Raw genomic sequence first — 16,627 nt, forward strand, 5'->3', positions numbered from 1 at the left:
GGCATGGCAGAGGGGCATCACAGAGGAGAAGCAGTTCATGGCAGGTACAAGGCAGTAAGCGAAGCAAAAGCCCTCTTTCTGTCCCTTGTATTCTTTCCAGGCTGCCTGCCTTTAGGGTGGGTAACCGTACTCACACCCAGGGCGGGGCAGCCTTTATCCTGACTTTGCACATGAGTCAGTCCCTGAAGTACATCCTTAATCCCAGAATCAACACTCTAGGTCCCGCTGCCCCTGAAAAGCTCCACCTATGACTGCATGAGTCTTTGGGGGAACATTGAGACACAGCCATAACAGGGCTCGTCTTATTGTTGACTCAGCCATTTCTTTAACTTTGGGTAGTTTGCCTGCCTCCGCCCTTGTTTCTTTCCTCTCTCTGTAGACTTGACTTTTCCTTTTAAATAAATTGGAAAATGCCCTTAGTCTTTGTCAGTGGAGGCCTGATGGCCTTCCTGTGCCTTTATGAAAGAAAATACTGGTTGAGAAGTTCAACCAGTCTCTGAGGGTCAAAGTGGCTGTTGTTCATTAGAGATTGATTTGGCCTCATTATGAGCATTCCAGGTAGAGCTTAAGGAGGTTTGGTCTGGGCTCTTAAAGCATGCATAAGCTAATGTGGATGGCAGTGCAAGAAACAGTGTTAGAAAATGAAAAATGATTGTAGCAATTATGTTGGATGAAAGTGGCTGGGAACATGGAGAAAGTGACATTTATGTCAGTTTGGCTGTGGACAAAAAGTTTTGATTACCAGAAGAAAACATTTTGTAGAAAGGATAGTAGGACAAATGATCAGTTTGCCTTTTAGGGGTTGGGATGTTAAAAAAAAGGTGAAGAAGGCAAAAAGTTAGAGAAAGGCACAGAGTTAGGGCCAGGGGTGTGGGAGGGAGTGAGATCTTCAGCCAGCAGGAGTGAGTGCTGGGTATTGATCCTTTTGGAGGTTTATCCATCAGCTCTTTGAATTATGTTGTTAAGGCTGGGGGTGGACACAGAACAGGAACAGGGTAGAGCAGGGAGCTAAAATCTGAGCTAAACTTTTGACTGTTTTAACTGTAGCCCTGGCTCCCCAGGAAGAGCACTGTGAGGCTGGTGAGAAATGTGGCATGGCCAGAATGGAATGACATTTTTCTGTCTACTGAAGCATTCCACTGCCTGCCTGGTGTAATGGTTTTATGTTTGATGTTAGGAAAAATTAAGGCAACAGAAGGCTGTGATATCCAAGATTCTTCTCCATTAGTATACTTCAGTCTGATCAGTATAACTAACAGGGAGCCAACAGATTCAGTTCTGCATTTATTATTATTAGCTTTTACTTCAGAGCTTAAGTTAAGGAGGAAATGTGAGTGGAGGAGGGTATCTGCTTGTATCTTGCAAAATGTGAGAAAGCTAGTTGTCCCCCCAGAGCAGTCTAATCTAGAGACCTTGAGTGGCCTAGTGCTGCACTGAGTTTCCATACTGTTCCAGGATCCAGTGGTCTCAGGTCAGCCCCAGAAAAGTGAAGTTCTAGAGTTGACATTAGAGAATTTCCAAGAGTGAACTGGACAGTGTAGATTTAGGAAGTATAGCCTCTGGCTGGTACTTTCTCTCACTTTCTGAATGGTGGTTTTTTATCTTTAGTTGACAGAGCAATGAATCTAAAACCCAGGTCCATCTGGGTTATTCCTCTAGCCATTCAGTGGCGTCTGGCCACTTGTGGTCGGATGACATGGAGGGCTCTTTTTGTTCTGTTAACTCTCTGACTCTCATTTAGTCTCCAGAAATGTGAAATTACTTAAGAATTCCTAGCTGCTCTCACCCCAGGCAAATATCCAGCGTGCTATTTTGTGCCTCTGTGCCTTTGGCACTTGTTCTTCTTTCTGCTTGGGATAGTCCTTTCTCTGGTTAAGTGCCTCTCCACCTCCACTTGTAGGGCTCATTTGGGGAATCGTTTATTCCTGGTGACTTTGCTTGCTCTCTTTCATGAGCCCCTTCTGTGTTCCAACGTCACCCTGGTTTTTCTTTCACTGTGCTGCCTGTTACCTTCTGTTACAATTACAGGTAGAATTCTTTTCTTCCTGACTTCAAGTTTCTCAAGATCAGAGACCACTTGTAATTGATTTCCTAGTGCCTAGCACAGAGTGTGGCACATTGTAGATGTTCAGTGAACTGTTGAACTGAAAGGCAGAAAGTAGGAAATAATACTTTAGAAGACCTTGTCAATTTTGGGGACAACTTTGAATGTACACTGATTTAAAAATATATAAGTTGCCTCCGAGGGTATCTTTGGACTTACATGTAGTGATCAGGAGGAGTATGTGTGTTCAAAAAAATTTTGGTAGGGGGCTGTTCTGGGGGTTGAACCTAGCTAGGGCTTTTGCACTGATCCAAGTCCCTAGCCCATTTATTTATTTATAAATTTTGAAACAGAATCTTCCTAGAACTTGAACTTGTGATCTGTTTGCCTCAGCTTCCCAAGTCCTGAGGTTACAAGTGCGTGCCACTGCTCCTGACTTGTATTTAGTTTTTGTAGTCATCTACAAGAACAGTTTATTATAGAATCTCTTACTTTTTGTCTTTGTGTTTCCTGAATGGAAGAGGGCAAAAATGGAAAGAATCATTAGCCCACCAGCTGATAAACTGTCCATCTGGATTGTCATATGAATTAACCCCTCTGTGCTAGCTATTTTTCATGACACAGTTATACTTTGTGTCTTCATAGACCTTGCTCTATTCATTCACTACTTCTTTAAGCATTGTATACCAAATGTTGTCTGTCCATAGAGCCAGAACAGAGCATATGGGTTTTAAAAAATAGCAGTTGGGAGTGTGCATTTCTGTTTTTGCCTTCAGTTAAAAGCTCAGTCCTTCTCATCGTCCTTGGCCTCCAAGAAAGTTGTTTTGCATAAGTTGCTTTGGATAAGAAAATATTAGCACTTAAATGGTGATAGATGAGGAAAACCTAGTGGGTTTAATCACCCTTGTTTTTCATTTTGTAGAAGAAAGGGGTGGGGATGGGAAAAAATGGAATTGTCTACATTAGTTTGGTCGGATGTATTACCGACAGTAATAAAAAGTAGATAGTGTGGTTTAGGAACAGTGTCTTGTGAGCAGAGCTCTAGGTAGCCTGAATTTACTTGAATAGTCTAGAGTATCTACGTGGACTTGACATGTGTATTTGAGTTTTATTCACTCAATCTGTTTATCTTACTCTTTTGGTGTGTGCCTTGTCATAGACTAAATGACAGAGTAAAGTTAAAGATGAAAAATTGGGAATTAGAGATTTCTGATTCATCTTTTATCTCACGAAATTGATGTGTGTTTATATTTTAAAAATTTATGTCTCCTTTCCCAGCTTTATAAATAACCTTAAAATTGAAACATAAAGTGAGCAAAAGCTGTGCCTCTTGAGGACAGAGTACTAAGGGGTTAACTTGTACCTCTGTTAGAAACTAACATGGCAGAGCATGTGGAAATGTCAGCAGCTTTCTTGCTTCATGCTCACTGATAAGTCTCATTTTTGCCTTGGTTAAACTTAGTGTTGTCTAGAATATTTTTTACTTTGACTATTCCCCTTAAGTCTACAGAGCTCCTCCTTTGTTCTTTCTTATCCTAAATTTGGACAAGCTCTGGCACTGAAGATTGGAGTTGACATTAACAATGTGTACAAGTGAGCACATACTATAAGGCTGTTACCTTGATTTAAAAAGAAATAGGTGTTTAAGGAATACTCCAAATTAAAAAAGACATGGCTGTTTAGCAGTGAACAAGAGCTGGATGTAAACATGCTTTTGTTTTAGGTATTTGGTACATTAAGTGGAATTTGGCCTATGACAGTTAAATCCTGTCCTTTTGTTGTGTGATGGAAAGTGTTACTTAGTAACTTGTTTTTTTTTTCCCATGGTGACACATTAGATTAACATTTCAAAGGATTTGGAAGTATGGGTTTTACTCATGTGTCTTTCTTGAAGTAACTAGGTTCTAACCAAAGAAACATAAGCACCTATTGATACAGATATGTGTATGAGATACAGAGCAATAATAAGGTGGAATTGAAGCAAATACACTTATTCATCATGAAGGATATTCATTTTTTAGCTTGAGATGCAATTCTATAATGTAGATCTTTTATTCTGAAAGCATTTGAACTTCCTATTTAGAATTTGTGACTGCTTAAAATTTAGGCCATTATTTGACTGTAGGGGGGGTGTCATTAGGGACAAGGATAGCAACATTATTCTTATGAAAGAAATTTTATTCAGTCCTGGGAATCATAATACTTATAGGTCAGATGGCCTTGAAGTTAGGCTTAATTTAGCTGCTCTGGTCTGATGATCCTTTGAACACCACTGTTCACTGTGTTTGCACGTGGGTATGAACGCGGTCTAGGCTCATCACACACACATGTGCATGCACAAAATCCTGTATTTCTTTAAAGTTTGTAGGCTGAGAAATGCCTAGTTATGATCAGCAAAATATTTTAAGTTTCTGTTTCTTATCTCATCAGCTGGCTTACTTGAGTATAGGCTTTAACACCTGTTGATTATTTTATTTTTTCTGTGCTGGAAATTATACTCAGGGCCTTGTGCATGCTAGGCAAACTATTATAACCTGAACCCTTAAAAAAATTTTTTTTTGTTTATTTGTTCATTTTGCGACAAGGTGTCTTTAAATTTCCCAGGCTGGCCTCAGACTCGCAGTCCTCTTGCCTTGGCTTCTCCATTAGCTGGGATTAAGGCATGTATCTTTACATCTGGCTTAGTTTATTAAATAGTGTTTTCAGCCTAACAACATGAACTTATTTTGTAAAAAATATTGTGAGGTGTATTTTGCTTGCTTTTATTCTCTCATCTACTACTACTCTCTCTTCCCTCCCTAAGTAATCTGTTTTTACCCCAGAACTGAATCCCTGAGACTTAACGGTAGAGGCTGTGGATGAGAAATCTGAAGCAAAGTTGATAGTCTGAGATTGTAGATAGTCCTAGGAAGGACCGGGTCTGGGGGTGGCATTATGAGCAGAATGGAATGCTGGCATCCATCAGACTGGACAGCCAGAGTTGATAAGTGGGTGAAACTAGGTAGTCAGCAGAAGTCAGGGAAACAGGAACATTGGAGTTTTATGGAAGTGATATGAGAATAGGGCACAAAATAAGAGTTCAAGTCACAGCAGGGATCAGTCAGCAGAAGCCTTCAGAACCCTCATAGCATTTGCTTGTAGTGTTGGGACATGGGGGTAGCAGCTCTTTCGCACCTTAGTGCAGTTGTGCTTAGCCAAGGTCTGCTTAGGCATTCCCTGCCAGGGCAGGAGCCAGTCTCAGGGTGTTGGCCCTGGAACTCACTTGAAAAGCAGGTCATGGCTGTGCCTGCCTAGAAGGGAAAGGGTGTGAGCCTGGGAGGATCCTGACACCTAAGGAGTAAGGTTCAGGATATGTGGCAACAGGAATGATCAGAACTGTGCTGAACATCGTGTGCTTCATGACTGACAGAACTTGCTTGAAACACACCCATCTTCCGATAGTAAAACCACCAGACCAAGGCTGGGACTCAGAATAGTGCACTGCAGGTTCTTAGAACTGTTCTCATGTTTCTCTGCCCATTAACCCAAAAGGCTGGAGGAAGGAGCTGTGGTGAGGAGGTTTAAGTTGCTGCTGCTTAAAAGCTGTTTGATTCTGTTTAAAATTTTAAGATTTCTGATAGCAGAGCTGGGGCATAGCTCAGTTGTAGAGTACTTACGTAAGGCACACTGCACATTCTTCAGAATGTGGACCCTTGATGTTAGTGAGGAACTTTTGGGGCTTCAGAGTATGTTGTGTTGAGGTGGAGGTCTCTCTTGGACCAAAGTTCTGTGCTCCTACTCAGTGAGCTACTGCAAGGCTCCAACCAGTAGGAAAGGCAGAGAGCCAGGTCTGCTGCCAGCGAGACCTTCTGGCCTACTAGGAAGAGATGTGATATAGTACCCATCTGCTGCAGCCAAATGACCAAGAGGAGGATGTCTGGTGGTTGTGCCATGGTCACGTCACTGGGCCATGTACCCCTTCACTGATGCCCATAGAAGGCCTTCATTAGTAAAAACTGTCAAATCTAGAGTTTGGGGGTAAATTTTTCCTTTGTGATACAGCATTATCAGTTTTATAATGGAAGTTGATAGAGAGTATAGATTGTGGAAATCTATTCATTTTGTCTTTCCTGTTCTATAAAGATTCTTTTTTTCTGCTTTTGACAGAGAGAAACTGAGATTTTTCCCTGAGAAATAACTTGCCCTCCTTGCTCATGCATGCTGATATAGCACTGTATATTTGCTGGCTTGCAGAAATTCTGTAACCTAAGTAAAGGATGTGTAAGAACATGTCATAGGACTAGGGCAGGAGAGTAATGCAGAAGACATATATTGTGTACAGCTCAGAAAGGCAAAAAGGAACAAGGATAAAGTCCTAAATCAAATGTTTGGTTACTTAAAATTATCATAGATGTACGTTTTTAAGGGAATAATTTGGATAGAAATTATTAGAAATCCCAAGTCATAAAGTTAAGTGGAAGTTGAAGTATAAAATTCTTTGAATGTTTAAGTTCCATAGTAGAAGTAAATCTCAAGGGCAGGGAGAGAAGTATTCAAATGCCAACAATAGTAAGGGAGAGAAGTAGACCAGGGTTGTTACATGACTTATTTAGGGATTTTTTTTTTTTTTTTTTACTGTCCATTGATTTGTTTTTGTAGTAAAGTATATTTAACAAAATAGGCCAATATTAACTTTTGAAGTATATATTTCAGTAGCATTAATTACATTCATAATCATTACCACCATTTCCAGAACTTTTTAAATCACTCCAAACTTTAGGGATTTGTTTTACAATTAGTTATCTCAACATTTTTTCAGCCCAAAGAAAATGCAGCATCCGTGCCCTTCATTTCTGAGTTTCTGTGTTCTGTGTGTTCAGCTTGATTTCGGCTCTTGTTCATCACTCTTCTGTCATCGTCTTCCCACTACTGCATGCTAGCTTGAAGAGGTGCTCTTTCAAGCAAGGGAGGGAGCAGTACTGTGTTGTCAAGGGCACACAAGTGGCCCTGCTTCTCTGCTGAACTCTCCAAAGCAACTCCATTTATATGAGAGGACAGGTAGTCAGGTTTTTTTATTTTTACTTGTTGAATGTATTTTAAAATTTAAAAGCAACACATTTTTTTTCAGTTTTAATTGAGTTTACTGGTACATTTTAGGGATACAGTACAGTTATATTCATTGTTGGGATCTTGTACCTCTACATGACAGGTCTTGGTTCTCATTTATTCCCCTTGTCCCTGCCCTCCCTTCACCCCCTCCTCCCCTCCCCATCTACTACCACTTCATTTCCATCTTTTCATTACTCACATTTATTTCTTTTCCCTTTTTACCCTTCCCCTGCCCATCACACCTTCCCTACACCTTTAGCTCCTTTCTTCCCATTTCTCAATGTCAGTAATCTTATTAGGATCTTCTGTATTATTGTAGATTATTCACACCAGAGAAACTATTCGGTATTTACACATGTGAAGCAACACATTTTTGACAGTTTAAACAAAAATTTAAGAACCTGTCATTCCTTTGGACACGTGATTATTTTTGCTTATTTCTTTTTACTTGTTTTCACCTATGTTTTAAACATATTTTATAATTGTGGATCTAACACAAAGAGCTTACTTTAAAAAAAATCTGAACGGCAGTTAGAATTTTTCATGTTTCTCAATAGGCTTAATAGTAGTAGTCCAAAGAATTTATGTATCTTAATTTGCATTGCCATGCTGTTTTCTTAGGCTGCCAAAATTTGTAACTGTTATAAACAAGTATCTTCAAACATTTTCCAAGTCTAACCCTTTTGTTTTATGAGAGAGAGAAATAGAATGCGAAGATATTTACTAAGAAGCGGGCAATAGTGCCTGTGTTTTTGGTGATGACAGAGGTGGTGTGTTTTTGTGATTATGATAAAGATCAGATTGGTGATGAGTGTTTAATTTGGTCACAGGTTGTAAAAATCTTGGAGAAGCATGACCCCTTGAAGAACTCCCAGGCAAAATATGGGTCCATCCCTCTGGATGAGGCCAGCGCTGTGCAGAACTATGTAGAACACATGCTTTTCTTGCTCATTGAAGAGCAAGCCAAGGATGCTGCAATGGGGCCAATTTTGGAATTTGTGGTCTCTGAGAACATAATGGAGAAGCTCTTCCTTTGGAGTTTGAGACGGGAGTTTACTGATGAGACTAAAATTGAGCAGCTGAAGATGTATGAGATGTTGGTCACCCAATCACACCAGCCTCTGCTGCATCATAAGCCCATTCTGAAGCCTCTGATGATGTTGCTCAGCTCTTGTTCAGGAACGACCACTGCAGCTGTGGAGGGGAAGTTGGTTGTCCTCCTCAGTCAACTCTGTTCCATCCTTACCAAAGATCCATCCATTCTGGAACTCTTTTTCCACACTAGTGAGGACCAAGGGGCTGCCAACTTCCTTATCTTCTCCCTCCTGATTCCCTTCATTCATCGCGAAGGGACAGTTGGCCAGCAAGCTCGGGATGCTTTGCTGTTTATCATGTCTCTTTCTGCCGAGAACAGCATGGTGGCCCATCACATCGTGGAAAACACCTATTTTTGTCCAGTAAGTCCCACCCTTTCTCATTTTCTCTGCAGGTGATAAATGCTTTTTATTTCTCTTATTCCAGGTTTTTTTTTTTTTTTTTTTTTTTTTTTTTTTTTGGTATGGTGGATTGAATTCCAGCGCTTGCTCATGTGAGGCTGGTGGTGGAACCACTGAACCAAATCCCCAGCCCCTCCAGTTTTTTTCTTTTATGGGAAGATGTTTGGAAGATATCTTTGTAGGAAATAGGGAGTTTAAACTGAGATGCTATTTAGCTGAGCAGTGTCAGCTCAAAATAAGCCAACAGATGAAACTAGATGTGCTGCCTTTCTTGGTTCATTTTGGTTGGGAACAATTTTATTTTTTTTCGGAGACTAAGTTCTTGAAAGATTGGTAAAGCTTACACTTTCTAAATTCTAAGGTTTTTAGATTCATTTTGTTCCATTGAATGAAAGCATGTGGTAAGACTACTCACAACTGGCTTCACAAATTAATTTGTTTCTTAGCAAGATAATGGCCATTAGTTATAGATTGGAAGCATTGATTTTATTAAAAAAATACATATTTGCAATTTTATGTAAAAAGAAATAGTCTTTATTGTTTCTTAATACGTTCGTGGTTTAGTGAGAAATAAAGTGTAAGGTTCTTTGCAGAAATTCTAGTAGCCCAAGCTGAGTCAGTTCCAGAAAAGAATCAGGGCAGTCTGGGACTCATAGGAGGTCTTAGGGCCCTCCTTAGTTTTTGGTGTTAGTGCCTTTTTGGGAACATATTTATTGATTAATGTCTTTTGCTGGTTGGGTAATAGCTATCAGTACTTTCTCAGCTCATTTAACATTTCCACTTTAGTTCTAGTTTATTCTTTTTACAGTCTTTATAAACAGTATTGACTCAAGTATGTGGAACAGTGTGTAAGATCCTTTAGTTTTGTTGAAACAGGCCAGGCAAATTGATTAGATTAGATAGATTAGATTCATTTTAATTAATGCTATTTTGTGCACTCCCTAGAAGGCACTTAGAAATGTGTGTGGGAGTGTGTTTGCTTGTCACAGGGGCATGAGGTGGTAGGGAAGTGGTTCAATTAACATTTAGTGTGCAGGGTCCGTGGCAACACCAAATGCCAGTGGGGGTACAGAGTAATGCGAACTCTCATTTATTGCTGGTGGAAATGCAAAATAGTGCAGCCACATTAGAAGACAGTTTGGTGGTTATGTGTAAAACTAAACATTCTCTTAGCATATGACCCATCAGTTAGTTATATTCCTTGGTATTTAGCCAGGGAAGTAAAAACATGTCCACGCAAAAACCTGCACATGCATGTTTATAGCAGCTGTGTTAATGCCAAAACTTAGCAAAATGTCCTTCAATGGATGCATTAAAACTAGTACTGTATATCCAGATAATGGATATTTCTTAGGTAAAAAGTGAGCTATTAAACCATGAAAATACATAGAGGAACCTTAAATGTATATTACTGAGTGAAAGAAACCCCATCACCTGCCAAGACTGCAAGTACAACTCTACAACATTCTGGAAAAAACAAAACCATGGCAAGCATAGCATATTTTTTTTCCAGATTTTTTTTCCAGGGAGAGAGATGAATAGGTGAAGCGTAAGGGGGCCTGAGGAAGGGCAGTGAAAATACTCTGTATGGCAGTGTAATGGTGGATGTATATCAGTATCCATTTGTCTAGACTCATAGGATGTGTGGCTCCAAAGGGAACCCTGGTTTGAACCACGGGCTTTGGGTGATGAAGATGTGTTAATGTACTTGTAGGTTCATCAGTGGTTAAAAAAAAACCCCAAAAGTGCCGCTCTGGCAGGGAAATGTGATAATGAGAGAGGCTGTGCATGTGCAGGGATGAGGGTACATGGGATATCTCTGTGAATTTCTTTCAACTTTATTGTAAGCCTTAAACTACTCCACAACAGTTAAGTCCTAAAAATAAGGGCAGTTTTGTGAGGGCACTATATAGGGTTTGTTTTTTGCTTATTTGAATTGTTCTGTGTAGTTCTTTTGTAAAGGAGAGCAGGCATTGTTATAGGGCATCACAATATTAAGGTGATTTACTACAAAACCAAGTTAAGATAACATTTACAAAAGCAACACCATCATGAATTCCCTCAAAATCTAATATTTGAAGTCTTTTGCAGAGAAAATTGTTATTGTTGGAACAGCATAAAGAAGTCTAAACAAATCGAAAGCTCTATAGTTTGTAGGTCACATATAGATGGAACATTCCTGCAAAATCTACTTGCAAAGTTAGTGCAGTTTATGTTTTATAACTTTTTTTTATTGTGAGAATACTAAAGTGAATGTTATATATTGATCACTAAGATTCAATATTACTAATATATTGTCATTCGCTGATCTATTTTTCCTATGTACCTTTTGTTTTTGCTGTACTATTTAAAATGAAGTTGTAGACATCAAATGCTTTAGTATATATCTTCTGCAAATGACATTCTCATATATAAGCACAATACCTTTACCTAAGAAAATTATACAGTAATGTCTTAATGTGATCTAATATCCAATTATCTCATTATGCCTACAGTTACTTTCACAGTCATCCTCCTCCAACTAGAGTCCAGTACCTCTGGCTGTCATATCTCTTTAGTTTCTATTAATATCTAATAGCCTGCGGCTTTTTTCCCCCTGACACTAACTTTTTTAAGGGACCAGGCTGTTGTCTTACAGAACACCCCACATTTGGGTTTGTTTGATTGTTTCTTGTGTACTTTGACTTGTCCCTATCCCCTATATTTCCTGTAAAGTGGAGTTAGGCCTGCTTGTTCAGTTAAATTTAGGTTGAAAAAAAATTCAGCTTGAGTATTTTGTAGTTGCCTGCTTACTGCCTTACATCAAGAGGCCTGTGTTAGCTAGGTTGTCCCACTATTGACGATGCTCATTTGTTTAAGGAGGCAGCTATTGGAACATTGTAAAGTTACAGTTTCATCTTTATAATTGTAAGGTGCAGTTTGTGGGATGTTAATGTCATTTAAGCAAAAATCTCAATAGTGTATTTTATGGCATATGACAAATTGATATTAGAAGTTAGCTAAAGTGTTAAAAAGGAACAAAAATAGCTGAGGTCATCATGAGTGATAATACTGATACCTTGTATTTGTTGGAAGCTCACTATGTGTTAGGATCTGTTCTCAGTGCTTTGCATATATCGGATTCATTGAATCCTTATAACTATAGATGCTGATATTATTTCCTCTTTTTATATGGGAAGAAATTCAGGTCCAAAGACATTTAAGTAACTTTATACAAGTACACATGACTAAAATGATAGAGTCAGGATTTGAAGCTGGGCAGTCTTCACAAAAGAACTTGTGTACATAAATAATAACGTTTTAAGGTACCCCACACAGTACAGTTGTAAAGAAAAGACTGGAATTAAGAACAAAAACAGATTGTGGAAAATATTTACAATGCATGTAGCTATGAAGAGTTAAATATGAAAAATATTTGTAATGCTACAAATTAGTAAGAAAAAGATAAAAACAGTCACTTGAAAAATGAGCAAAGGCTATGAATGGACAACCCCAGAAGAAATCCAGAGCCAGTTGACATAAGAAAATATGCTCACCTTCCCTCAAATTAGGAAATGCACACTGAACCACAATGCCATACTAGTTAATACTCATCGTAGTGGCTAACAATTAGACCTGTGCATACACCAGGTGTATCAAGAGTATGGAAAAACAAGAACTTTTAAGAATGCAAATTGGTATGCTACATTAGGAAAGCACTATAGCAGTATTTACTAATATTGAACATTTGAATATTGTATGATCCTATACCTCTTTGGAAATATGCCTTAGAGAAATCTGGTATGTGTTTATAAGGGTATGCGACAGAACACCAGTTTGAAGAAAAAAGTAGAAATATATGAAAGGAAATATAAACAAACTAGTTTTTTTTCATACATTAATACAATACTATTTAGTTTTCAAAGTGAATAAATCATATATATTAGCATGTAACTACATCTGCATGTATGAAGATGAATAAACTGAAAAACATTTAAAAATGAGTAAATAGCTAAAGGTTACATAAGTATGTTAGTATTTATGTAAGATTTTCATAAAGTTTTAGAACACAAAGTTTTAGTGCCCACTTTTTTGGGTATTTACATTTATACAGTCAAAGTAGTAAAAAAGCGCAGGAATAATTTGTACTAAGTTTAAGACTAGTTTCTTTTTGGAGATGAAGGAAGGGAAGGAGTGGTAATGAGACTGCAGTAGCATTTAGTTCTACTTGTAATATTTTATTTTTGATGCTTGGGCTTGAACTCAGGTCTTCGCATGTGCTTAAGCATGTATGTGCTCTACCAGTAGGTAAATTACTTTTGCAAATTTACAAATTATTCGGAAGAAATTAGAAAAATATTAAAATCTGTGATGTCTTGGCAATAAGTTTCATATTTATTATGTTTTATATTTTTGTAATATTTCAGAATTTAAAATTTTAAATGTGTTAGGACAAGAATAGAGCTTTTTTTTTGGTACTGGGGATCGAACTCAGGTCCTTGCAGCTTGCAAGGCAGGCGGCAGAAACACTGAGCTAAATCCCTGGTAGGAGCATATTTTTAATGTTTAGATTTGTACTGTTATAAGCAGACTTCACTAATTGTTGCTTTTATAAAAACATGTTTTAAAACATTACACTGTTAATTAGAATCATAAGGAAAACATCTTCAGCTGACCTTCTTTGCTAGCATAGAAGACAAGCTTCGTTGTGTTAAGTTGCCCCTCAGGATAGATTCTGTAATCTCATTTGTACCCAGTTTTCTATAATTACATCTGACAACATAATTTTTAAAAAGTCCCGTTTATTTTGAAGATAAAAGCATACTCTATTAACCATCCAGCTAAGGGCCACAATTGACAAAAAGCTTTCTGTAATTAGTGTGATTGTCAGTGTGTTAGCATTAGGCTGTTGGAAGAGTAATAACTCTTTCAGTAAATTGAAGCCTTTTGGAAATGTTTGTCATTATAGCTGATAGGGAGAGCCTGTTGGTTCTGCTGCTTATCTCAAGATGTGCTTTCCTAAGAAAAGAAGGAAAATAAAGATACTCTAGAGAACAGTTTGGTGCCAGCAAATATTTGGGGACTCAGTGGCTCTATCACTACTTTTTTTTTTTTTTAAACTGATTTGATGGTTAAACTCATATATCATTTGTTATATGCCAGCAAATGTAGAAAACAGCTTGGTATACATAAATCAAGAAATGTATATGGAAGTAAGTGACCTTTAGGTATACAGCTGCAGGTGTGGGACGTTATTAACCCATATCCAAAATTTATGAGGCTTTTTATTTTGACAAGTTGTATCAAATGGTCTCCACCAGGTGTTTTGCTGCTAGCTTCAGACTAAAGCCATCTGCTAAAAATTTGTATTTTTGCCAAAATTAACTGGTTACCATTAGATGTTTAAAGTTAAAGATCAATGCTACTTGTTTGGTGCTCTGCATGTCACCTTTATTTTCTCCATTGGAAACAGTATGTGTAAACTATTATCCTAATTTAGCTGCTTGGACTGTTTTCTTTCATCCTTGCAACAACTCAGTTAAGAAATTGAAGTTTAGAGAGCTTTAATCAGTGGAGAAGCTGAACTGAAACATTAGTCTGATATGAAAACCCATGGTCTCAGCACCTACAATGCCACAGTGCTCTGAGGGAAGTTCTTTGCTTTTTGTCCATTGTCATCCTAAATAAATATTAGGTTAATACTGTGTTGGAAATATAATGTTTTACCCTTTTTTTGTGGTTTGAATCAATATAAATATAAATACTTAATTTTTTATAATTTCATTTTTAAGTTAAAAAACGTAAAAGTAAGTATAGTAGATTGTGCTAGTAAGCCCTCAAATCTGGAAAAAAGATGCCTATACACTTATTGGTTGTGTCTCCTTTTTACCTGTTCCTTGGCCCCATAGCCCTCTCTGGGCTTCTGGACTCCTTTGTCTTTTTACATCTCTTCCCTTGTGAGCACTCTTCTCCACACCACCAGCTCTGAATCATTCCCTGTTCTTTCACCAGCACCAACTTTGCCTGTGCCAGGCGCCCAGACTGTATTCTAAAAATGTGTCATCTTTGTGAACGAATCTGAACTCTGATCAGAGCTCAGGAGGAAGGATTTAAATAGTAAAGATTGGGAATCTTGTCCTTAAGGCTATGGACAGCATTCTGCAGAATATTTTCTCCCATGTTTCTTTGCCATGCTGAGGCAGATAGAGAGGTTGCTCGCCCCACTCCGTGGTGGCAGGAGAGCGGTGGGTCTCCCCAGCCAGCATCGCGTTGGATGGGGGCTCCTTCTGGACAGGCAGCGTCCTTCCATCTGGACAGGCTTCTCCCCTTTTGTATCTCAGCCATGCCTTTTTCAGAATAGTCATTGAAAAAGTGAGGATTAGGTATGTGTTATTTTTAATTACTGTCACTGATGTATGTAATTTGAAAATTAATGCTGCTGTAATTATATTGATATACTGAACAGTTATTCCCAGCTTTTTAGTCAGACAAATTAAGCTTGTCTTTATGAATTCATCTTCAAAGCTTCAAAGTGGTTAAGAAACCAGGAGTACGCAGAATTAAAGCCTTTGTTCTGTGGTTAATTTAGCATGAGTTAGCAAGTGTAATTGATTTTCAAAATGTGGCATTGAGATTAGATTTCTCTTCAAGGAGAACTTTTGGACTCTATTCTCTTTTGCCAGAAGTTTCTAATTTATAATAGGCAACTCATTTGGGTCACATTCAAAATTGGAATTAAAGTGCTTTGTTTGGGTACGTTGACAAGGAGTTAAGTACTTTAAGGAGGGAACACTTGCCTTTGGGACCACAGATGCCCTGATTTTGAAAAAGAGAAAAGGGTATGATGTTACTTATCTTGTTATTTCCCATACACAACACAGTGCCTGGTGTGAGGGTAAATGCTCAGTATTCTTAATGAGTGAGTGAACATATACTTGAATAAAGATTACTAGGAAGCAGAACAGAGAAATGCTAATCCTCTCAATTTCTCCAGGATTGGAATATTCATCCATTTCTCTCGTTGCAGAGGGAGCTTCTGTGCTCCTACCCTTCTGCATCCCTCCCATGGTGCTGACCCGTCACTGTATGTGCTGAGCCATCTCAGGCCTGTCCTCCTATGGCAGAGTTGGATGTGTCACTCTGAGGAAAGACTGCTGGTGTCTGCAAATTGGTACACTTGACTCAACAGTCTTCCATCTCTCCAGCGTGGACTGGAGCGAGCAAGTCAGATCAGGGGAGACAGAATACAGACAATAAACCCATAAATATCTGAGTGATGTCTGCTGCACAGAAGGTTACAGAGAGGGCTGAGGGGACAGGACAGAGGAGAGGCAGGGTCTCTAGAAAAGTTTTTTTCCAGGATGTAATGAACACCTTTCTCTTCTGTCTCTGTTTCTGCTGTCAGGGTCTGGGGGTTACTTTATCAAGTCTCACCTGTCGAACTCTCTCTCCCTTTCTTTTTCTGTGGTTTGTGTGGCTTCTTGCATCATCTACCTATGGCTGACTTCAGATGATCACCTTCAGCCCAGAGACTGTTCCAAGAATCAGACCCACATAGTTCTCTACTGTGTTCTCCACTTGGATGCCCCTCAAGTTCTTTAGCACAGCCTGTACAATTCTGCAGGCTTGAGCTCTTACTTATCTTGCTGCCTTTTCTGCCTATAGTTTTTACAGGTATTAAGTTTCTCTCATTCCTAGAGGACACTGTCTTGTCTTTCTCCTTTGAGCTTTTGTACATGCTGTTTGTTCTGCTTGGAATAATCTTCCTTCCATCACTCTTTCTGGATGATTCTTGTCTGTTCTTCAGCAACTTGGACATAACTTCTGAGAGCATTTCCTGCTGCTACCCCTACCCTGAAGTCTGAATTAAGAGCCTTTTGTGAGTATTTCCTATTGCATGTTCTGAGTCCCTCCCTTCCTCCTGGGGAGTGAACTCAGGGCAGGGTCTTTGCACTGAGCTGTACCCCCAGCTCTTTTATTATTTTGAAACAGTGTCTAAGCTAAGTCAATAAGTTGTCCA

The 16,627-nt window shown here is 38.7% G+C and overlaps 1 protein-coding gene across 4 annotated transcripts in view; it reads left to right on the top strand.

The window, feature by feature from the left end:
* Fam160a1 (family with sequence similarity 160 member A1) overlaps positions 1-16,627 on the top strand; it is a 256,696-nt gene that overhangs the window by 168,584 nt on the left and 71,485 nt on the right. For all 4 annotated transcript variants that reach the window (XM_033760037.1, XM_010627911.3, XM_033760038.1 and 1 more), the window contains one exon: positions 7,963-8,589. In XM_033760037.1, coding sequence (XP_033615928.1) covers positions 7,963-8,589 — 627 coding nt within the window. The remainder of the gene's footprint in view (positions 1-7,962; positions 8,590-16,627) is intronic.

This window comes from Fukomys damarensis, unplaced genomic scaffold (assembly GCF_012274545.1).
Source record: "Fukomys damarensis isolate Sample0158 unplaced genomic scaffold, DMR_v1.0_HiC HiC_scaffold_38, whole genome shotgun sequence".
Lineage (NCBI taxonomy): Eukaryota > Metazoa > Chordata > Mammalia > Rodentia > Bathyergidae > Fukomys > Fukomys damarensis.